The sequence below is a fragment of the Bufo gargarizans genome, chromosome 7 (assembly GCF_014858855.1).
Source record: "Bufo gargarizans isolate SCDJY-AF-19 chromosome 7, ASM1485885v1, whole genome shotgun sequence".
NCBI classification, from domain to species: domain Eukaryota; kingdom Metazoa; phylum Chordata; class Amphibia; order Anura; family Bufonidae; genus Bufo; species Bufo gargarizans.
In genome coordinates, this window is record NC_058086.1 from 21,096,390 (window position 1) to 21,121,110 (window position 24,721).

Consider the following 24,721-nt stretch of genomic DNA (forward strand, 5'->3'; position numbering starts at 1 on the left):
AAACATCTGGTAAAAAAGACATGTAGGTCTACAACGAGGCTTTACCTCCAGGAATTTTGCTCTCTTTTTCTGGACCTCTATGGAATAGTCAGGAAATAGTGACACCTTGTGGCCATTAAAGGAAAGATCCGACAATTCTCTGGCCTTCCTAAGAATGACATCACGATCTCTGTAATGAAGTACTTTCATAAGCACAGGTTTTGGGGGTGCCCCCGGAGGTAATGGAGGTATAGGCATGCTGTGGGCTCGTTCAAGCGCAAAAAGTGGAGTTAGAGTCTCAGCGCCAAACCCGTCTTTTATCCAGGATATGAAGAACTCCGTGGGATTACCCCCTTCCACCTTTTCTGGTACTCCCACCAATCTTACATTATTATTCCAAATCATCTTGTTTAGCCGCAAGTATTTCCAGCCTGCTCTCATGTGCTGTATTGTTTCTTTTGAGGGGTAGGATAGCATCCTCCATATCACCCATTCTCTCTTCCAGGGCAGTTGTTCGCTTCGCCAACTTTCTAAAGTCCTGTCAGACTATGGATACATCTTCTTTTATGGCCCCCACTTGCATTGTCAGTGCTTTAGCGATTTTCCACACTTGGTAGTTGCCTGCATGACATCTTTGAGTGTAAGTTCCTCAGACTCAGAGTCCTGAGCCTCTGATTCGGTATCTGCCCCTATTGGCTGTAGGACGCCATATTTATTAGAGGCAAAAGTCCACTGTTTCCCAGTGGCAGCTTCTAACACCTCACATTCGGAGTCCATGCCTTGTTCCAGCACCCTAGACTCACCCTTGTCCCGGGGCCGTTTTGTGCTGAGTGGGGCCGCCAATTGAGCATATTGACCCAGCTGCGCTGCAGCTTCCCGCTGTATGTCTGCTGCGCAGTCTCGGCGATGAGGCCTCTCCCGTCCTTTCTCCTCGTCATATCTGCGGAGTTGTTCCGGTATTCGCGGGCAATGGGTACCCGAGTGTTCTCTGTTAGGGGCACAGCAGGGTAAGCGAGCACTTAGTTGCTTTAAGCTGTTTTTTCTAGACTAAAAGGCCAGGACAGTGCAGGAGCTCGATGAATGCGCAGCCGCTCACATGCTTGGCCAGCCACGCCCCCCGGAAATTATATTCTAGGTATATAACACCACCACCTCAATCAGTTTTTCAGGGGGGCAACTGGTTTATCACACCAGTTGAAATTAGTTGTTCAAATAGCCTCCCTCTATAGAGCTGCGGTATCTCAGCAGAACCGCACACAATTGTTGCACAATACAAATGCACTATATAGAAAGTATATTATAAGTATATTACACCCCTGCGGATTATTGAGGTGTATGGGTCAAAGTTCTGCACAATGTAAAAGAATATGGGCGCCGGCAGACATGAACAGCGAACGAGAAAAGTTTGCCGCAAAACGACCGCGAGGCGAACTGCAAGGCCATCTCTTGTTTACAGTATGCATCCTGAAAGAACCCAATGGCCCCCATTTACCCAGTACTCTCAGACATAATGTACGGAATAGTACAGCCTGCACTTTTCCATAACTTAAAAAACATGGGAGCTCATAGGTACCTGCACACGGTCTGGATTTGAATGCAAAAAACCTGCATGAAAAAACGCACATAAACCACACTATTTATCACAATTTTTGGTCTGGTTCTAACCATGTATTTTAACAACCCAATTGACCCAGTCACTGTCGGAAGTGGTTGAGTCCGTTAATTATCATAGGCATTGTGAATTGATGTTTGCTTCCTCTTCTTCCATCCGCATACGTTGTCTTAATAACTGGATGCCTTGGGTATCTAGTCCTTATGCTACGCCTCTACCGGATTGTCTCTGGTGACTTGGGTACATTTGGAGGGTTTGGGGAGGGTGGGCTGGGAAATTGGGTAGGGATTTACATAATGTTACAACATTTGCCTCCGCATGGGCAATATTAACACGAGCTTCGATGGGACCTCTTCTGTTTCTTTGTTATGTACTGTATGTATGTTTTTGATAAAATGTACTATACTTCACATTGTGATATTGTGTCATGATGGACACGCATTGTCTATGTTATGCAAAGTATTCAATAAAAACTTATTGAAGATTAACAACCCAATTGAAGCCTATGGGGAAAACAACAGTATATCAGATGCAGAGCTGCACAAACAATTGACAGTCTATGGATTTTAAAAGCAGCATGTTACACTGGCGGTCTGTGCCCGCTGCTGCCCCACGCCCCTCCTTCTGCAGCATTGCTAGGTTTTATCCCTCCTATGTTTCGGTATTCTGTTATTCTCTGCAGCACCGCAAGGGTTAATGCTCCTTGGTGTCTGTGTGCACCTGCTCATAAGCATTGCTACATATGATGTGTTGTGCCTCACCTGAGCACTAGATCTCTGTAGTTCCTGCCAGGTCTCGCTAAGCGTGCTAGAGTCTGTAAAGAGCTATAATGAGTTTGTCTTGACCTGTGCCTGTTCACTGTATTGATCCTGTGTTACCTGCCCTGACCTTTGGACTGCTTCACGGATTGCTCACCCTGACCTCAACCTGTTTCCCTGCTACGGGTTTTGCCTGAATCTTCGCTGCCATACTTCAGTATCTCTGATCCTTGTGGGTCAGCAGCCAACCACACTAGAACTATTCTAAGAGGTAGCGGCCTGTTGGCTCCCTTGCAGTAAATGTCAGATCCCTATACAGGGTTTAAAGGTTGAAAACCAGGGGACTGCCAGGATAAGGGTCTCAGGACTATCCCAATGTCAAACCAGTTGGTTCGCACAGTGGTTCCACACCACTGCATATACACATCCAGGGGCAGATTGGCCATATACCCTACAAGGAAATTTCCTGGTGGGCCGTAGCCTAGGAGGGACACCCAAGCCCACCATACAGCGCAAGCTGGGTACATAATGATCTGATTCTCTCCTACTTACCTGTCCAGCAGCCCTCCTGAATTCAACTGTACCGATGTCCTTAGGACAGCTACTGTGGCATAGGTGGCAGTATTTTGTGCTGGACTGTGGCATTTGGTTCAGCTAGGGAGGTATATTGCTCTGCCCTATGGTATTGCTGGCCCTCCTACTTCTGTTGTCTCTGTCTAATGATGTTGCCTTCTTTCAGTTTAGACCCGCCTGCAACATGGGGCCACTTTTAGTTCCCAGTCCGCGCCTGTACACATCAACACATGCCAAGTCCATTTCTGCACATACAAAATACGCACATTTGGAAAATCTCATTTACTTTTTTTATGCTGCATGTAGAAAATCCATGGACAAAGACCATGGGTAATCAACGCCGTGTGCAGATACCCAATGGTTAACTCAGTAGCATCTGTTAAAGGGGTTCTGCACCTTCATTTAACTGATGATCTATCCTCTGGATAGATCATCAGCTTCTGATCGGCGGGGGTCCGACACCCGGGACTCCCGCCGATCAGCTGTTTGAGAAGGCAGCGGTGCTCCAGCAGCGCCGCTGCCTTCTCACTATTTACCGCCGGGCCGCCCGCCCACTGACGTCACGACTTGTATCAACTAGAGTGGGCGCGGCTAAGCTCCATTCAAGTGAACAGAGCTTAGCCGCGCCCACTCTAGTTGATACAAGTCGTGACGTCAGTGGGCAGGCGGCCCGGCGGTAAACAGTGAGAAGGCCGCGGCGCTTCTGGAGCGCCGCTGCCTTCTCAAACAGCTGATCGGCGGGGGTCCCGGGTGTCGGACCCCCGCCGATCAGAAGCTGATGATCTATCCAGAGGATAGATCATCAGTTAAATGAAGGTGCAGAACCCCTTTAAGGCGTATGTCTGAGTTCTTCGTCGGGAGCTGCATCATGCAGTATGAAAAAAGCCTTACTACTATTCTCGGAATTGCCTGCTCCCGGAGACCGCATTTCATTTCAGACCGGCTCGGGCACAGGCACAGGTAAGGACTTAACTTGTCAGTTAAGATGGCAGATCGCATGTGTTCGCTGGTGAACACTGCGAACTGGCCATCACTGTTCATGAGCCAGAAAATAAAAAATATGTCTTATACTTGCCAACATTGATTGCCCATCCTCTTTCAATAGCCAGTTTTCCAGCCTGAAAGAAAAGTAGATAAATACTTGTGAGTCAATATGTCTGCTGGTCCTGCTGTCCTATGCTATAGATGCAGCTCCACATTCCCCGACATCTCCAACTGGGGGCAACAAAGGCTGTATGTATAGTATATCACTGTTCTGTTTTTGGAGGCTGTTTCTAAGCTAAATTCATAATCTAAAAATATAAATGCCTATCTCTACATGAGTGCAAGCATGCATCATTATTCTTCACTTTAGACTGATTACAATACAGTTGCTGTTGCATGTGACCAAAATGCTTTGACCAATTTGACTGCACACCAATGGGAGTACATCCTCTCTGGAAGTAAGACATGCAGACACTTATTTACAGACTGGTCTTTTTTAATGACTACAGGTCTTTTCCGGGTGTTTGCTAGTGATGATCTGGGAGCAGTGCTGCAGGAACCAGGCATGGCCACTATGCGGTGTACGGATCTGTGGTGTTCCCCTGCCACAGTAGCTCCTGAAAACAGCTGATCGGTGAGGGTGCCCAGAGTTGGTGTCAGACTCCCACCGATCTGATAAGGATGACCTACCCTAAGGATACATCATCAATCGTAAGCGCCAAGAAAACACCTTCAATGTCTCCATTTATTTTTGTTAAAACTATACTGCCAAGGTGGCCTCTGCACATTTCCAAAGCCACGTGCAGCTTGCAGACTTGCGCTACTTTCACTTCTGAGTTTTCCTTTCCGGTTTTGAGATCTGGCAGAGGATCTCAATACTGGAGAAAAACGCTTCAGTTTTGTCCCCATTCATTGTCAATAGGGACTAAACTGGACAAATAGGAACGGAATTCACCAAAATGCATTCTGTTCCGGTTTGTTGCGTTCTCATGCTGGAAACAAAACTGCTGCTGTGTGCGGTGTGGGGAACTGAACATGCCGGACACGGCATCAAAAACCATGCCTTTTTTTCGGACATTGACTTACAATGGTTTTAGTGCTGGATCCGGCATGTTCATTTTCAATATAATACAAAAGGATCCATTCTAAACGGATGCAGCCAGTTGTGTTATTCAAACTGATGCGTTTTGCTGTGGTTTTGGTATCCCAAGCCGGATCTCAAAACCGGACAGCAAAAACGCAGATGTGAAAGTAGCCTTAGATAGATGCTGGTTGAATGAACATTTTTCCGAAGGCGCTTTAGGGTCCATTCACACATCCGCAAGTGTTTTGAGATCCGCAAATTGCGGATCCACAAAACACAGACACTGGCCATGTGGACAGAATAGGACATGCTCTATCTTTTTTGCGGGGCAGCGGAACGGAACTACGGATGCGGACAGCATGCAGATCTTTTGCAGCCCCATTGAAATGAAAGGGTCCGCACCTGTTCCGCAACATCGCAGAACGGATGCGGGCCCATTCATATGGACGTGTGAATGGACCCTTATTCTGACCCCCCATACACAGGCACATTTGGCTCAGCCAAGTGTGCTTGCATTGGAGTAGAAAGGAATAAGTTGCTGCCGTTCACCTGGGGTGCCAGCTTATTTTCTGTAAGAACAATGGATTGGGCATGTTGAAGTTCAACATGCTTGATCCTCAATTTCTCCCAACATCCGCCGTCGGCAGGGATGTAGGACACCCCCATACATAGATGGTTGGACGACTGATGTGTGCGATCACCTTAACTACAAAGAATGGCACAGGAATAGAGCAATAGAAACAAGTGGCGGCTGATGGGTTGCTGGCCTATAAGTTAATGTTAGTGGAGTACAAAAGCAGTACGAATGTTATGTGTGTTATGTTTTAGTTGTCTTGCATATTTGGCTGGGTAAAGCTGTAGCAGCACCTAATGGGCACTTACTAAGAGATTATTAAACAGGTACTTCTGTGTGGCTGGCTATATGGTTACACACATGTTATTACTGTGTTGACACTACTTTCAGGTGATACCACTGTATCTGCGATGCAGAATATTTACTAACAGCCAATACTGACTTGATACTCCCTAGCATGGGGCAATATGTTGGAAGAACTACAATTGTAAAGAATTTAGCAGTGCTATTAGGCCCCTTTCACACGAGTGTGACGGATTGGCTCAGGATGCTTTCAGTCAAAAACATGCAATTTTGCTAGCAAATTAAGTCAGTTTTGTCTACGAATGCGTTCAGTGTTTGCCTTTTTTTTCGCACAGACGACATCCGGATGGCATGCGTTTTTAACACGCTTGATTGAAAAAAAATGCAACCATCCTCTATAGTCACATGTTCATTTGAAACACATAAAACCCCCCCAGCATGCTCTTCTGTTTGGGAAAGCTCCATTTTGTGAGGATATGATTTAGGGCTCATGCACATGAACGTATTTTCTTTCCGTGTCCGTTCCGTTTTTTTTGCGGACCGTATGCAGAACCATTCAATTCAATGGGTCTGCAAAAAAAAAAAAAACGGAAGTTACGGACAATGGGTTCGCATTACGGACAAGGATAGTACTGTTCTATTAGGGGCCAGCTGTTCCGTTCCGCAAAATACGGAATGCACACGGATGTCATCCGTATTTTTTGCAGATCCGTTTTTTGCAGACCGCAAAATACATACAGTTGTGTGTGGAGTGTTTGCATTTGTTCCTTTGCAGGATGTCCACTTTCCCGTTATCAAATCCTGACCATGTGCTTTTGCACTGGCTGGTGTACCGATGCTATGGAGAACGGAGTGAAATGCTTGAGGAGGAACCGCGGAAAAAGAGGATGTGGGTTCATCCTATTATTTCGGCTTTTGGCGAAGTTGAGGTCTGGCTTGACCTTCATGGACATCAACATGCGGTGTAGTGTTTCGACTGAGGAACAGCTAATTACAACTCTAAAGAAATGTAAATATCTGTGCACTCATAACCTCAAAAATGTAATTTATTTCTGATATATAGAGGATTTGATTTTGCATATTAAATAAATATAGTAGATGGTGATAGTGTTTTGACTGTTCCCTGATTGTTTTTATTTTTTGTTCCCAGATTTTTGGCCACAGGAAATTCTTTTTCCTCATTACATTTTGAATTTCGAATGGGGACCTCCAAAATTGCTGGGATAGTGCGGGCAACCTGTGTCACCATTTGGTTGGAACTGCGAGCTGCCGTGCTGCCACAACCAACAAGGCAGCAGCGGCTTCAGATTGCCCAGGGCTTCCTGGAGAGGGCAAAATTCCCCAACTGTATTGGTGCCCTTGATGGGAAGTACATACGGGTGAAGAAGCCACTGAACTCAGGGTCCTGATTCTATAATTATAAACAGTTTTTATCTGTAGTTTTGCTGGCCTTGGCTCACACAAACTACAGGTTTTTAATTGTAGATATTGGGGCCTATGGAAGTTCGGCTGATGCTTGCATCTTCTGGGCTTCCAGAATGTGTCGGTGGCTTCGGTCCAACCAACTAGACATTCCCCAACCAGCTCCTCTTCATGGTTCCTCTGGGCCACTTGCACCATGTGTCATAGTTGGCGATGAGGGGTTTGCCCTATCGCCAAACCGCATGCGTCCTTTCCCCAGACGAGGATTGGATCAGAAAAGGCGCACATTCAACTATCGGTTTAGCAGGGCCAGAAGGTTTGTGGAGTGTGCCTTAGGGATCTTAGCCAGCAAATGGCGTATATTTCTTTAGGCCATCCAGCTGGCCCCGGAAAATGTTAATTATGTTATTAAAGTGTGTGTAGTTCGCCATAACTACATTCGCATGTATGAGGCCAGTTCAGATGAAGATGCGGACGTCTTTACAGCAGCAGCCCTTGGAGGCCACTCTCAACTTGGAAGAGCTGGTTCAGCAGGACTGAGAGTTAGGGAATCATTTTCAGACTATGTAAAGTCTCCAGTTGGTTGAGTCCCTTTTCAGCACCAGCACTCTTCACAGGGAGCAACATCATTTTTTTTTTTCATCTCCTCAAGCTGACTATACAGTGCATGTATCCTGGTTGGATAATTATTTTAGTTAGTATTTTTGCTTTTTTTAGTTAGGGACTCGCAAAACAATGAGGACCCTTGATGTGGGTTGTGAGCTTACATATTTTGCATGCATAATGTAAGTTGAAATGTGTGTGAAATATAAACTAATCCCTCATTATTACAATATAACAAGTCATCTTTAGAACTATATTTAAATCAAATTACAGTGTATATTACGTTAAAGAAAAAATAAAACCATTAAACTGTCTTATTTCTTTTTAAATAAACAAATAAAAAACAAAAGTCTGGTCTGACAACATAATGATCATTTCTTACACTATAACCAACTTAATTACAAATTATAATAACGTCATGGTGTGGCCGGGGGACCTTCACATTGAGAGGGCTGGTAAGCGCCCTGAGAAGAGGGTCCTAAGTTCTGGGGTGGAGCAACCTGAGATGCGGAGGAAGCTTGGTGCATATAGGATGTCTCACCAATGTATTGATGGCCATACTGTTGGGGTGGAGGGGCAAATTTTGGCGAGGAAGAGGGTAGTGGGGAGGACTGATTGGTATCTGTGGTGGAGCCCTAGTTCATGGCCCATTGATGTTCCTATATAAGTGCCAGTTTTCTAGGGCCCCAAATAAATCTGTGGGGTCATTTGGAGGAGTGGCTGCCTCCAGAACAATCCCAACTGCGCCTTGGGTCCGCAAGTACAGATCCGGAGGCACACTCTTTAAAAGAGGGCCCAGACTACGACCATAACGTTCATAATGGTCCTCCTGGCAGGCTCGTAAAAGATAGTCAAGCACCCGACTGTTCACCTCCACTTCAGTTGATGCCAATGACTGTTTCCGACGTGCCAGCAGCTGAAGTGAAGGGGCAGACTCCACTGTGGGAGGGATGTTGGTCATGGAGACGGTGGAAGGTCCTGCTTCGGCCATATGTTCCGTAGCCTGTGAAGGGGGATTCTCCTCCACAGATGCGGAACATGGCTGCTGGACAGTTTGGTCACTCTCCTCCTCCAGGTTGTCCTCCGTTCTTCAATAGAGAAAGCATAAAAAAATTATGAAAAATTACAAATTTGATTTTGGTCAATCAGAGAATTTCTTATACATTACCAAGCATATATGATTATATATAAACTTACGGGCGGAGGTGCATTATGTCACGAATGAACATTAATTGTTCTTTAAACATATAGGGTCTTTTCTTAAGTGGGCCCGACCCACTGCGGCCTTGATGGAGCATTTCTTTCCGGAATTGGTCCTGGCAGCTCCTCCATCGATTCTTTACTTCTTCAACTACAAACAATTAAAAAAAACATTTTTTTTTAACATGAAATACTGTATCACTACCATGTGCTAACCTAGGGGTGTCATCAGTAGCATAGCACATGTGAAACAAGGTCGTCAGCACATGTCAAACAATGTTTTCTTTTAACATGTGCTATAAAATGGAGGACAACGTTAGACATGTGCTATACTAGTTAACAGAAACTGAATATCACATATACATATATATATATATATATATATATATACACACATACATACGTACAGTGCACTTACCTAAACTCATGTGCTTTTGTTCAGGGGTTTTTGACCACACACTTGAAAAACACCTCCTGGCGGCATCCTTTTTGTATCTGTCATGATAGTGCCCTGAGCTGGTGTCTCAAATGCAGGGCCTCTCCTGGACCATCACTATTAGCTTCTCCACATCCATAGGCTTGGTGGGTTGCCTTGGCATCTTGGCTGTGGCTCGGCAAGGGCAGCAATATGTCCAATAAAGCAGCTCTGCACAGGTAGCAGGAGCCAGACACAGAAAATGCTAATTTCTTGTGGGATCTACCTTGAACGGTTGCTGAGTAGCATGCGTTAAAAACGGATGCAATGCGTTATTCATGCAGCCCCATTCATTTCTATGGAGCCGGGGCTGCGTGAAAAACATAGAACATGCTGCGATTTTCACACGCAGAAGTGATGCGTGAAAAAAAAACGCTCATGTACACAGACCCATTGAAATGAATGGGTCAGGATTCAGTGCGGGTGCTACGCATTCACGTCAAGCCTTGCACCCGCGTGGAAAACTCGCTCGTGTGAAAGGGGCCTTATCCTCACCAGGCATTTTGGAATAAAGTGTAATCAGGGTTATACCTGCTAGAGCTTACATCTCCTGCAATGTGAGGCTACTTGCCATTAATGTATCTCCCAACATGCAGTTAGTTGCCAACGCCTTTTATATAGAATTGTATCAAGCCACTAAAGGGTGTATTACATGGGCAGATTTTCTGCCCAATGATTGCCTAACAAGCGTTTGTATGAACACTCTTTAGCGATCATCTGGCAGTGTAATACTGCCGGTGGCTGCCCGATGAACAAGCTCACTCATCGTGCAATACAAATCTTTTGATATGTTAATAAAATATCATTTACAGGCGGCAGACGGTGCTGTCTAATCATGATCTGCCGCCGGCAAGACACTATATAGAATGGGGATGAGCAATCGCTCCTCCCCATGCTGCGGAGGAGATTGCTGCATGTAATAGCAGCGGTCTCCTCCACTAGCAAGCGGGCGATTTCTGGGAGGGAACTCTCCCCTCCTGACAATCGTCTGCATGATTGGGGTGTCCAATACACCCCTAATTATTGGCGATGTGTCTGGAGACCGGCTTTAACTCCAGGTACTTCAGTGTGGATATTACCAGGTTATGTGATACAGGTACTATAACCCTGGCTTACATACCATTATGGTGCCTCCTGTCTGAGTCCTCAATGGTTTCAATACTCTTCTTTGAACTAGGAAGTTGGGAAGCAGGACCAGCGGTGGGATCTCCGTTATGGAGGCAACCACAAATGACCACTAGAAGACATGAATACTGCAGTGAGGAGTTCATGAATTTTTTTACATGTTCTTAAAGGGTCTCCGAGTTTTAAGAAAACGTTTGATATCTTAAGACACATATCAAACTTTTTGATCTGTGGGGGTCTGAGCTCAGGCCACTACCGATCGCTAGAACAAGGAGAGAGAAGTGCTCACATATCGCACTCTCCTGGAGGGGACGGAATCCAGACGGGCCCAAAGAATTTGTCTCGCTTCCTCTCCTGCAGTGAGGAGAGAGCGCGATATGCGAGAGCTTCTCTCCCCTCCATCTAGTGATCGGTAGAGGGTCGCAGTGCTCAGACCCCCCCCCCCCCCCCAATCAAATCTTTTGATATTGCTCTATGACATATCAGAAGTTTTATCAAAACTCAGTGACCCATTAACTGAAGACAATTTCAAAACATATTCGAGCATTAGCCAGATAATCGCTGTACATTAGCGATTATCTGGCGGTTTAGCGCGCGTTCAATGGGTAATATGATGTTTGTGCAGCCACCAAAGTCATCATTTCTCGGCAGCAGATCGTGCGATTCCTGTTCCTTGACTTTTCATACTTCTCATTGCTACATTTGCCACATGTGCCGATTTAATGGCACACACGTGTTCATAGGTTGATGTGAACACAGCCTAATCTGGCTGCTTTTGTGGACTTGGTATAGAAAGAAATGCTAGTACACAGGAACGGGGGCGTATTGGCCATAGACCTTACAGGGAAATTTCCCAGTGGGCCGATACCCAGGGGGCCGCCTGAGCCCTCCTCACGGCCGGCCAATTGAAGTTTTTGCTGCTAGGGCAGTATTTTGTGATGGACTGTGGTATTTTGCTCCGTTTGGATGGTATAATGTGCCACAATATGGTATTGCTGGCCCTGCCTTCCATCAATTTGGACCCAACTACAAAACGGGGCCATTTTTAGTATTTTTTCCAGGGCCCACTAAGTTCCCAGTCTGCCCCTGCTATGATTTATATTAGAAATACACACCTTTAATTTGCTTAAGTAGCGTCTGGTATGTACAACCAGCAAGTCATCCTCTGTTGCTTCCTTAGCAGTTACAATTACATCATCTGTGATTAACTTCTCATCTGAAAGGAAAATTGGACATTATGCATTGACTGTCAAAGTAATACTTGTAATAGCAGGATCAACTTATCTCCAATCGATAAGTCGAATCTATTCACTCCCGCTTTTACTAGTTGCCAACCCAACCCTGACATCCCATCAATGTCTTAGGCTGGGTTCACACCTGAGCGTATTCGATAAGCGCTGTTTACAGGCGTTTTTATCTGGCATTTTTGATGCGTATTTTGGGGCGTTTTTGTATTTTGGAAACATGCGTCGTACGCGCATTCTTGCTATTGACCACAGAGGCGTACAATGAAAAACAGAGGTGTTACGCGCGACAATACGCCCCAAAGAAGCTCCTGTACTTCTTGGTGCGTAGGGCGTTTTACATCGCGTTCGTACGTGCTGTCAAACGCTCAGGTCAGAACCATGCCCATAGGGAAACATTGGTTTTTGCCTGTTGAGCGTTTTACAGCGTGTAGGAACGCGCTGTAAAATGCTCAGGTGTGAACCTAGCCTTAGGGTACATTCACACATCCATAAGTGTTTTGTGGTCCGCAAAAAGCGGATCCCGGCCATGTGCGTTCTGCACATGGGCGGCCCTATGATAGTACATGCTCTATCTCTTGTGCAGGGCCACGGAACGGACCTACTTGAAATGAATGGATCCGCATCTGTTCTGAAAAATTGCGTAATGGATGTGGACCCAAAACAAAGGACGTGTGAATAGACCCTAAAAGTTACAGTGATTTTGTAAATAAATTTCCTAGTTTAATTAATTTAATAACAGAGATGTTTCAATTTATGAAGGTGTTAGTAATTGACATGACCTATATTTTTATATTTTCATACTATATCCTTTTAGGAGTCACAGTTGAGTCTCTTTGTTTTGGGGCTCTAAATCTACTACTTTTCTCTTCAAATTGACCTGAGGCTAACTGATAAAATTGGTGTTGCCTGCAGCTGCCACAAGGGGGAGCTAACTGAAGACATATTTGTCCACCATTGAATTTGATAACAAATCTATCATTAATGAGATTGTAAGCTCCACCTAGTGGGGGCTACAGGCAGCATGAAATACACAAAGAAGTTCAATGATGAAATGATGAATCAGCATTAACGCAAGGAGAGTGACAGAAGAGAAAGGGTGGCATTTTAATAGTATGTGTGACCTATAGTGGCAAAGCAGTAAGAGTTCAGCTTCATCAGCGCTTTCCCACCAATGACAATTATGGCATATCCACAGGATACCTACATGATACATGTCTGATAGGTGGCGCTCACTCCTATTTCTGATACATGGTCGTGGGGGGGACTAAACAATGTGGTGTCCCTGCATGTCTGTGGATATTTCCATTCAGGTCCATATGGACAGAGCTAACCAAACTTCCTGGCTTGCGGAAGCCGTCTTACTTGCTGGTAAGGCGATCACCTATCAGACATTAAGGGGGTCATTTATCAAACTGTTGTAAAGTAGAACTGGCTTAGTTGCCCATAGCAACCAATCAGATTCCTCCTTTCATTTTCCAAAGGAGCTGTCCAAAATGAAAGGTGGAATTTGATTGGTTGCTATGGGCAACTAAGCCAGTTCTACTTTACACCAGTTTGATAAATGACTCCCTAAAAGTTTATCATTAAGATATGACATAAATGTCTTTGGTGTTAAAAAAACAAACAAACTTTGAATGTACAATGACGTACACAGAACACTAAAGGGGTTGTCCGAGTTAGGCCTCCTGCACACGAACGTTTTTTTACACGGTCCGCAAAAACGGGGTCCGTAGGTCCGTGATCCGTGCCCGTTTTTTCTTCCGTGGGTCTTCCGTGATTTTTGGAGGATCCACGGACATGAAAAATGAAAAAAAAATCTAAGTCAAGTTTGCCATTGAAATGATAGGAAAAAACGGACACGGATCACGGACACGGATCACGGACACGGATGACAATCTTGTGTGCATCCGTGATTTTCACGGACCCATTGACTTGAATGGGCCCGTGAACCGTTGGCCGTGAAAAAAATAGGACAGGTCATATTTTTTTCACGGCCAGGAAACACGGCTCACGGATGCGGCTGCCAAACGGTGCAGTTTCCGAATTTTCCACGGACCCATTGAAAGTCAATGGGTCCGCAAAAAAAACGGAAAACGGCACAACGGCCACGGGTGCACACAACGGTCGTGTGCAGGAGGCCTTATATCTATATATGTTATGGTGGCTTATAACATTATTAAAAATACATTTGTAATTTACTCACATTATTTATTCTGCAGTGTTTCTGATTGGCCGATGCAGGTCATGTGACCCCTGACGTCATCCACCAGGCTCCGGTGGTGACGTCTCGTGTACAGGCTTCTCCCTGCCTTAGGGAGTGGCCCGGCTCTGTACACGAAACGTCAGCGCCTTGTGTGCCCGCCCCCCTCTCTCTCCTCTTGCTGCCGTGGCTCCTTTGAGGGATCGTGCATGCGCAATGCTTACCAGTGTCGGCAGGGGGGCGGAAAGATTCAATGTTGTGCCCGCTCCCTCCCTGTGATCCACCAGTGTGCCCGTTCCCCTGCCTCTGCGTATGGCGATCTGGCAGCCTCAGCAAGTTACCATTGCCCTACTCCACTGGCCATCAAATAAATAAAAAAACACCCCCGGGAACATCACAAAGTAAATTGTTGTCCCTAATATAGATATAGGTGTCATATGGCTTAGATAGATGTAGGTGTCATATAGCTTAGACAGATGTAGGTGTCATATAGCTTAGATAGATGTAGGTGTCATATAGCTTAGATAGATGTAGGTAGATGTATATAGAGATCTATATATATATATATATATATATATATATATATATATATATATATATCATCTATATACAGTATATATGTATGTGGGAATATTTATAGTGATCTATAGCTCTATATACATATATATCTATATACTTGATCAATATATGTATATAGATATATAGCTTAGTAAATATATAGAGAGAGAGAGTGTATCTGCAATGTGACAGGAAGATCTTCTGCCTGTGTGAGCTAGGAGATGATCATGTGACTGTTTTTTTTAAATGCAAAGTTAGGTTGTGCAGAGCAGATTATTCACACCCACAATTGCTGTTACACGTCCCCACATCTTGGCTGCAGCAGGTAAACACAGCAATAATAACAGCACAATGCAAAGGTGTAAGTATGAGTTTTTCTCTTAAGAAATCAAGCTTAACTAATGTATATGTATGTCCTGATGAGATTTATAAAAAATTTTCCATAACTCGGATAACCCCTTTAAAGGGGTTGTCCAATAGGTCAAACATTTTTGTGCTTATAGAGGTTTTAAAGGGGTTTTCCAGGAGTACAATATTGATGACTTATCTTCGGGATAAGTTATTAATATATGATCATGGGGGAGGGGGGTAATTCCCAGTACCCGCAATGATCGGCTGTTTATAAAGAGGCTCCAGGGAGCGCTGCGGCTTCTTTCTAGACCAGTGAAGTCACATTCATCAGTCACATGGCCTCCGTGCAGACTGGGTCTGGGCTGCATCACCAAGCATACATGCTAGGCAATGAACAGCGCTGTGCTTGGTATGCTGTGAGGAGGCCGCAGCACTCACTGGAGCGACACAACCTCATCAAACAGTTGGTGGTTGGTGTCGGAACCCCTTAGATCAGATATTGGGACCTATCCCGAAGATAGATCATCAATATTATACTCCTGGAGAATCACTGGTTGAGTTGGGTCACTACTGTGGCCATTTCCTGTGTGTCCAAGATTGGACCAGAAAGCAAAGACCAGCTGGGACCAAGTAAGCGTTGGAACGGCGGTGTCAGGGAATCAGTGAGGGTGAATATCGTTTTACTAAACATTTTGCACAATTAAAGAGGTTGTCCCACCAAAAATTTTCTAAATTTTTCAAAACAGCACCTGGATCTGAATACTTTTGTAACTGAGTCATACAATGGAATTCATGTGTACAGCGCCACCTGCTGTGTATTCTTCTAATTTCTCTTTCCATCTTGGCGAGATGGACGCACATGCTCAGTTCTATCCTTCAACTGCTACGAGCTGCAGCAAATGGACACGCTCCCTGAGAAAGGACACGCCCACTGAGCTGCCAGCCTGAAAAAAATCTAGAAGAGCAACTAGCGCAATAAATGTGGAGATCTCTGGATCCATGTGAGGTACAGGGCTGGTTCTAGCTTTGTTATAAAGAGACTATCATGTACTATATGATGTCTGATTTTTATTTTTTACATTAATCGTGGGCTAACCCCTTTAACATAAACTGTTCATATCTTCTACAGCTTACTGTTGCAATTAAAGGGGTTGTCTCTATTTTCAGCAAATGGCATTTATCCTGTAGAGAAAGTTATTCCAAGGCACTTACTAATGTATTGTGATTGTCCATATTGCTTCCTTTGCGGGCTTGATTCATTTTTCCATCACATTATACACTGCTCATATCCAGGGGTTATGGCCACCACTGCAGAGCAGATATGAGGTGACTGGGACAGAAGCTGCTCTACTGCCTATATGCACTCCCATCCACTTTTTCCTATAATGTGCAAGCGTGACCACTGCTGCTGGATTGCACAGTGTATAATGTGATGGAAAGATGAATCTAGCCAGCAAAGGAGGCAATATAGACGATCACCATACATTAGTGTCTTGTTTGAACTTTGTCTACATGATAAATGCCATTCGCTGATGTGTGACAACCCCTTAACTTTCTCTTAAAATAAGTAAAATAAAAATTTACCCCTGAGAAAGTTGATAATTTTTCCCCATTTGCCAGAGTCAAACGGATGAAGCTTCTCTAGTCCAATAAATGTGATGTTATAATCACTGGAATATACAATCGGCCAGCGACTTGCAGGGATGTCTTGATACAGTTTAGTTTCATGAGGCCTAGAAAAAAAAAAAAAGTCATAATCCTTTAATGTGTATAAGATTACTATTTTCTTGGTGGCTTCAGAAAAGGTCCACACCGGACGGAATTGCTATGAATTTGTGTAGCAGCAGGCAAATGGGTGACATTTTACAAACCTCATCCACATGCTGTGGAAATTTTCCTTGTGAAAACTGACCAGTAGTGCGGATTTTAATATCTGAAGCAGGTAAATTTCAGTTTCACGTATTCTACCCCTTTCAATGTAGAAGGGGAGAAATCCCCAGTGAATTCATAACAAAACCTACTGCATGTGAACCTACCCTTATTCCGTTTTCTAAAACATATGGTAAGGCAATTAAACTGTTTTTTGACATAATTGCATTAAAGGCGTTTTCCCGGACTAACTTTATGCTGACCTATCCTTAGGATAGATCATCGGTTTCAGATTGGTGGGGGTCTGACTCCTGGCACCATAACTGATCAGCGATTTTGGCACTGGTACCAGATACCGCAGCTCTTCAGCAGCGATGCTGCGGATGGCATTTGTAATGTTTCCTTGAGCTCATCCAAGGGATGTGGATTGTTAGCGGACACTTTGTTTTAAATTTCCCTACAGATAAAAATCAAATTTGGACAAGTCTGGAGAACGTGGTGGCCCTCACCCCTTGCTCACAGTTCGCTCCTCCGTAAACAGCTCATGAACCTGTGACGTGAGTCCCGTGAGGTGCGGCATGTTCATCCATCTTGTTGGAAAAAGTAAGAAATTTTTTCTTATGCAGCATCACTGTTGAAGAGCCACAAGCAGTATCAGCCAACATAATCTGATGTCCGCAGAAAAGAAAAAAGAGCAAGCCGAAAATAAAAATATCACATAATTTATTTAATCAATGTGACACATACGGCACCTCACTGCCGCCGGATGTCACATATGTAGAGCCAGCGAGATACGGTATAGTCACTGGTTACCAAGGCGTGATGTTATGCTGTCTCTGAGGAGCAGGTAAGGTCAGCTTGGTACAGTGTTCACAGACTCCTCCTGTCCACGCGGGCACAGAGAGGCAACAAGCTGAGGGAGCCTTTTCACTGCCCCAGTGAAACAGCGCTTTCTCAGCCTGGGAAGACTGCCACCAGCTTCTCGTTTGATATAAGCCCGGTCCGCTAACGGGAATATATATTCGGTGAGAAACCAACCCGCAGTAGCGTATAACTAGGCCGTGGACGTGGGTATTGGTGATCGAGATACCAGAACAGCACAAGATTAAATTATATATTTAATTGCCTTAAGGGCTCACTAGACATAACACAATATACGCAGAAAATATATACAGTGGTCAGAGTAGTAAATACAGATGGCGTGGTACAACAGTGTTAAGCAGAACAAAAAGTTCTGTTTACCAGGAATATGAGTCCTTTGGGTTGTGATGAGTTCTTCGCTGTAGTCACATGGGAGGCAGTGATGTCAGCAGGTTGCAGGTCCCTCTAAACATATGGCACGATGTGACCCCCCCTTCAGAGAAAAGACATGCCCGCTTTCTGGCACAAGCCTTTTGACCTGTAGCCTGCCCCTCCCGCAGCTGTGGGAGGAGTCCACTCCCCCTCTTCTGGGGCTGGCAGCAAATGAGCCACAAAACCGATTAGGGCTCATGGCTCCAGAACAGAATGTCGCAGGGAGGTGGTTCTGGGACCAATTGATCCGCCTGGGTTCCGGCTACCAGTAGAGTCCAAAAACGGTACCGTACCGTTATTTGGTTTCTGTGGGGAGATATGTATATCTCCCGTCCCTGGCATCCCACCACCAAACTATGACCACAAGCCTGTTCATCGTGGCCACAGGGACACAAATATGTATCTGGTGTATTCCTTATGAATTGCCAGTTCCATGATGTCTGATAATTTGATTGAACTGGTGAAGGGCTTAGACTCCCTGCAGAGTGGTTTTTCCTGTTCCATTAGCTGGGTTCCTGGCTGGCTGGAGAAGGTGCTGTGTAAACGAGTGGCTTGTTTGAAGCCAGTACCCCCTGGGGTGCTCCTCCCTCTGCTATCTGACAGCAGATGGCTGGTGTGGAAACATGGCTGACATTAAATAATAAGCCATATTCCTCAAACCTCCCCCTTTTAGAGGGCGCTAGAGGCAGCACATTCCTGTGTTTCCCCGTGCGCCCATCATGGTGGCAAATGGCAAAGTGGTACGGCTGGAGCGCAAGGCTCCCACGTACCCACCTTCCATTCATTCCTGACCAATAGAGTCACCCTGACTGAGCATGACACAGAGAACACAATTACTGGCGTCAGTGGGTACTATAAAAGGCCACGTGAAGTTGGCTGCCTGGGGAACCGGGAAGTTGGAAAGGGCTTCCTTCAGCGCCTGGAAGGCCATCTCGCAGTCGTTTGTCCAATCGACTACGGAGGGCAGCTTCTTCCTGGTGTGGTCCGTCAGGGGCCTCGACAGGCTACTATAGTGGGGCGCGAACCCCCTATAGTACCTGGCGGTGGCCAGGAAGGACATTACCTAGTTCTTGTCCCGGGGGTGAGCCAGGATGCGCCTGCATCCACTCTCCTAGGCTCCGGTTCCAAAGCTTCCCTGCCTGCCCCGGGCCCCTTGCTTATGCCCAGCTGGCACTTTCCTGGCATAAGGGTCAAGCCTGCCTGCGCCAGATTCTCTCGGGGACTCTCCCATGTAGGACCGAAGATGGCAATGACCTCCAGGTACGCGGCCGCACCTGGTGGGTCCTCTCACAAGCCTTCTGGTCGTACCCCCGCTTCTGGTTGGTCTGGGCCTGCCTCATACGGTCATGCACCAACTGGACAAGGCCTGCGCCTTTTCCTGGAAGCACATGACACACTCGATGACCGACACCCCAGGGGTGGCTACATCTCCCATCCAGGCCTCTCTCTTAGCGGCCCCTGGGTATCTGGCCATTGGAATTTCATGCGCAACCCACAAAAACTTTGCCCTGAACAGATAGGGTACCACTAGCTGTCAGTCCCTAGGCCATGCCTCCGGTGATCCTGGCTGGACCTTGACCCGGTACAGCCGTCCTTGGTCCACGACCACCCGCTTGAGGTCCGAGTCCGAGGAAGGCTGTGCCGCCTGCTCCTTGAGAGCGTTCAGGCTGGCATCAGCCACTAACGCCGCCTGAAACTCCTGACCGGACGTGGCCAGGATAGACAAGACTGCCACGTCCTCCGTCAGCAAATGATGGCCAGAGGATAGAGAAAGGCGCTCATAGGGTGAATATGTTCAATAAGTGGTAAATCCACAAAAAAAAGGGGTTTTGTTTGCTCACCTTTTGTGGTTGCACCTAATTGGGTGCAACCCCAGTGAAGGTTGTTTGAGGACGGTTTACAGTTGGTGCAGCCCAGATTTCTCCAAATCCCTTGGGTGGGAGCCACCCCACCACTCGGGTTAGACAGTGGGAACAAGAAGAAAGGACGCTTAACTGTTTCGGTCGAACGTATGGAAAGTAGGAGGCGCACTATCACAACTGGATGATTTGTATTTTTCAGGTTTATTGGTAGACAACGCGTCTGGTGTCAGCGTTCACCTCGTGCTGCTGATACACCAGCCGGCACCACTGACATAAGGATTTTGACCAACAACCTAAAAACCTCCGACTTGATAAAGGGGTCAGAAGTACCCCGAAACGCGTTGTCTACCAATAAACCTGAAAAATACAAATCATCCAGTTGTGATAGTGCGCCTCCTACTTTCCATACGTTCGACCGAAACAGTCAAGCGTCCTTTCTTCTTGCTCCCACATCCTCAGTCAGGTCCTCGGGACCTGTGTCCTGGACTCCATCTGACTCGGCAACCACTTGGTTGGAGGGGGGAAAGCCATCAGACCCCTGAGAGGCCACAGCACTCCCACTGCGCGTGACAGCAGCTATGGCCGCTGCCACCGCTGGTAGTGCCTGCTTCCCTTCGGCTTCCGACTAAGTCGCCAGTCCAGACGGACTAACCTGGCCCTCTGACATCCCGGTTGTGGAGGAACCCTGCACTGAGGCTTTAACTCGGAGCCCTACTTCTCCTGGGACAGCCCTGACCTCATTTGCATCCTCCTCCTCTGCAGCGGACTGCCCCCTGATTGTCCCCTCAGTCACCACACCTGAAGTTAACAGGTTCCAGCATGCTTGCTGGCCACAGCCTGGGGCCTCAGCACCGCTGGCGTGACTGTCCCCTCCCCACTGAGGGGAGAGGCACACATTACATCCCCGACCCCCATCAACAGGGATGCTATGAACATTAACAGTATCAACAGGGGTGGACATGGCATCACATTCTGGCCGATCGTACCTCGGGGTGTCAATGGCCACATACTTAGAAACAAGCCGCCCCAGGTCCGTCCCCAGCAGAACACTGGCAGGGATTTTTGCGGATACCCCCACCTCCCTTACTCCTCGACTGGTGCCCCAGTCCAAATAGACCTTGGCGAGGGGCAGCTCTGGTTCTACTCCTCCAATCCCAGAGACAGTAAGGTATCTCGACAGGTTTCCGGGCCTCTGAAGTCCTGTTATTGGTGTACTCATCAGCCAGGGCTGCTGTCGCGGAGGCCCCCCTTTGGCTTCCGGTGACGGAGGTCCTCCGGGCAATTCCATAAAAACTGCTCCGTGGCGATGAGCTCCTTCAGCTGCTAGACGGTGGTGATCTCCAATCCAGTGGTCCATTGATCAACACAAGGCCCTCATGTGATCGGCCCAGCTCTGGGTAGGACCCCGCTGCAAACTTCAGAGCTTTTTCTGGTACGACTCAGGGGTCAAGTTGTACTGCTGGACCAGAGCCTGCTTGATGTCCTAATAGCTCAGGATGGTCTTGCTGGGTAGGTACCCAAAGATTTCAAGGGCTTTTCCTCTGAGACGTGGCGGGTCCTCCGGCAGCTGGTACTGATGGCAGGCCATCTCAAATGCCAACAAGAAAGTGTCCAAGTCCCCATCTTTGTCCAGCAGGGGGAAGTCCTCCGCCCGTAGTCTTAGAATCCGGATCTCTGGAGACTCACGTTGGGCTGAGGAGGGCTGCTGGAGTTGGAGCACTCGCAGCTGATGCTCACGCTCGGCCTGCTTGGGACGCTCTGCCGCCTCTGCTTGCTTGCAATGTTCGGCAGCCTCTGCTTGCTCGCGACGCTCTGCAGCCTCTGCTTGCTCGCGACGCTCTGCAGCCTCTGCTTGCTCGCGACGCTCTGCAGCCTCTGCTTGCTCGCGACGCTCTGCAGCCTCTGCTTGCTCGCGACGCTCTGCAGCCTCTGCTTGCTCGCGACGCTCTGCAGCCTCTGCTTGCTCGCGACGCTCTGCAGCTGCCATTAGGATCTTGTAGGCATCCTGGAAATGGTCCAGGAAATGGCTGGGGGGATGGGCAAATGGGGCGCGGCCCACCACAGGTCTCACCACCGGTAACTGGCTCCTTGGGAGCTTTGGCTGTGCTCCCCCTCGCCTTGAAGAAAGTCGCCTTCCACCTCCTCTCCTCCCTGTGCTATATGACATCAGATGGCTGGTGTGGGAACATGGCTGACATTAAATAATAAAGTGCACTCTGTGTCTCAACGGATATGTACAAAAAAATGACCAAAATGAAATAACAAAACTGAGAATGCAAAAAATGAAAAAGGGAATAATGTCATATAACTGAAGCTGTGGTGCCAAAAATCGTATGTGTATAGTGACAAAATATAAGTTACATAAGTAACATAATCCGATGTGCCCAACTTTCAGCATCTTTTGTGACTTGTGGGTAATAAAAAAATAAATAAAAAAATTAAAAATCCACTTGCTCCTGGAGGCGGGCTACTTTTTCATGGGCCACCATGTATGCCGGTGCCAAAACAGCTTATACGCAGTCGGACCCATATAGATCTGATATTAATGACCTATCCTAAGGTCTTCTTAAACCCATTTTTGAGAAAGAACAGTTTGAACAATTAGGCCCCTTTCACACGGGCGAGTTTTCCGCGCGGGTGCGATGCGTGCGGTGAACGTATTGCACCCGCACTGAATCCTGACCCATTCATTTCTATGGGGCTGTGCACATGAGCGGTGATTTTCATGCATCACTTGTGCGTTGAGTGAAAATCGCAGCATGCTCTATATTGTCCGATTTTCACGCGACAGGCCCCATAGAAGTGAATGGGAAGCGTGAAAATCGCATAGTATCCGCAAGCAAGTACGGATGCGGTGCGATTTTCACGCACGGTTGCTAGGAGACGATCGGGATGGAGACCCGATCATTATTATTTTCCCTTATAACATGGTTATAAGGGAAAATAATAGCATTCTGAATACAGAATGCATAGTAAAACAGCGCTAGAGGGGTTAAAAAAAATACAAAATAATTTAACTCACCTTACTCCACTTGATCGCGAAGCCGGCATCTCCTTGTGTCTCCTCTGCTGAACAGGACCTGGGGTGAGCATTAAATAGAGGTTAAGGACCTTTGATGACGTCACTCCGGTCATCACATGGTCTTTTACCATGGTGAATCACCATGGTAAAAGATCATGTGACGTACCATGTGATGACCGGAGTGACGTCATCAAAGGTCCTTAACCTCTATTTAATTCTCACCCCAGGTCCTGTTCAGCAGAGGAGACACAAGGAGATGCCGGCTTCGCGATCAAGTGGACTAAGGTGAGTTAAAATTTATTTTTATTTTTTTAACCCCTCTAGCGCTGGTTTACTATGCATTCTGTATTCAGAATGCTATTATTTTCCCTTATAACCATGTTATAAGGGAAAATAATACAATCTTCAGAACATCAATCCCAAGCCCGAACTTCTGTGAAGAAGTTCAGGTACCAAACAAGCGCGATTTTTCTCATGCGAGTGCAACGCATGACAATGTTTTGCACTCGAGCGGAAAAATCGCGCATTTTCCCGCAACGCACCCGGCTCTTATCCGGGCAAAAAAACTAACGCCCGTGTGAAAGAGGCCTAAATGTACCAAGGCTTGGCCTTCGAGTCAGACTGTATGTGATCGATTTATTAGAGCAAAAAATGAGGTTTGAACCCTATGGTAACCTAGGACAGAGCAATAAAACATTGTGGGACTCATGCACACACCAAACCAAGGCTACTTTCACACTAGCGTTTTTTTGCGGATCCGTCATGCATCTGCAAAAACGCTTCAGTTACAATAATAGAACCGCATGCATCCTTCATGAATGGATCCGGTTGTATTATGTCTTCTATAGCCATGACGGATCCGTCTTGAACACCATTGAAAGTCAATCCGTTTTCTATTGTGTCAGAGAAAACAGATCCGTCCCCCATTGACTTACATTGTGTGTGAGGACGAGTCCGTTTGGCTCCGCTTCGTTTTGGTGTCCGCCTTCAGAGCGGCATGGTGACTGAACGGAGGCAAACTGATGCATTCTGAGAGGATCCTTTTCCATTCAGAAGGCATTAGGGCAAAACTGATCCGTTTTGGACCGCTTGTGAGAGCCCTGAACGGATCTCACAAACAGAAAGCCAAAACGCTAGTGCAGGGATCAGCCACCTCCGGCACTCCAGCTGTGGTGAAACTACGACTCCCAGCATGCTCCATTCACTTCTCTGGGAGTTCTGAGAACAGCCACGGAGGTGTGCATGCTGGGAGTTGTAGTTTGGCCACAGCTGGAGTGCCGAAGGTTGCTGATCCCTGCGCTAGTGTGAACGTAGCCTAAGATTGTACAAAATACTGTGCTGTGGAAAAAAAAAACCACGCAGTGGCAATTTTTACGAGGTACACATTTTAAATCTGCAACACGTCAATTCATGCTGTGACTATCCACTGCAGATTTTATCCACTGCAATTAGGGCGAAATTTGCATCAAATACACAGTAATATAATAAGTGAGAGCTCCAATAACTGCATGTAGTACACGGCCAGGAGAGATTTCCTAGGAATAATATTCTCAGGTCGTCAATCATGAGAATGGACGTCATGTAATAATACATATTACTCCAAATAGTAGTGTACTGTACTGTAAGG

At 46.4% G+C, this 24,721-nt stretch overlaps 1 protein-coding gene across 2 annotated transcripts in view; it reads right to left on the bottom strand.

Annotated features, from left to right (window-relative positions):
• The window catches only part of HDAC11 (histone deacetylase 11), a 68,626-nt gene that overhangs the window by 37,697 nt on the left and 6,208 nt on the right, over positions 1–24,721 (bottom strand). For both annotated transcript variants that reach the window (XM_044301979.1, XM_044301977.1), the window contains exons 2-5: positions 16,633–16,781; positions 11,808–11,908; positions 10,688–10,804; positions 3,998–4,040 (exon numbers count right to left, since the gene is read on the bottom strand). In XM_044301979.1, coding sequence (XP_044157914.1) covers positions 3,998–4,040; positions 10,688–10,804; positions 11,808–11,908; positions 16,633–16,781 — 410 coding nt within the window. The remainder of the gene's footprint in view (positions 1–3,997; positions 4,041–10,687; positions 10,805–11,807; positions 11,909–16,632; positions 16,782–24,721) is intronic.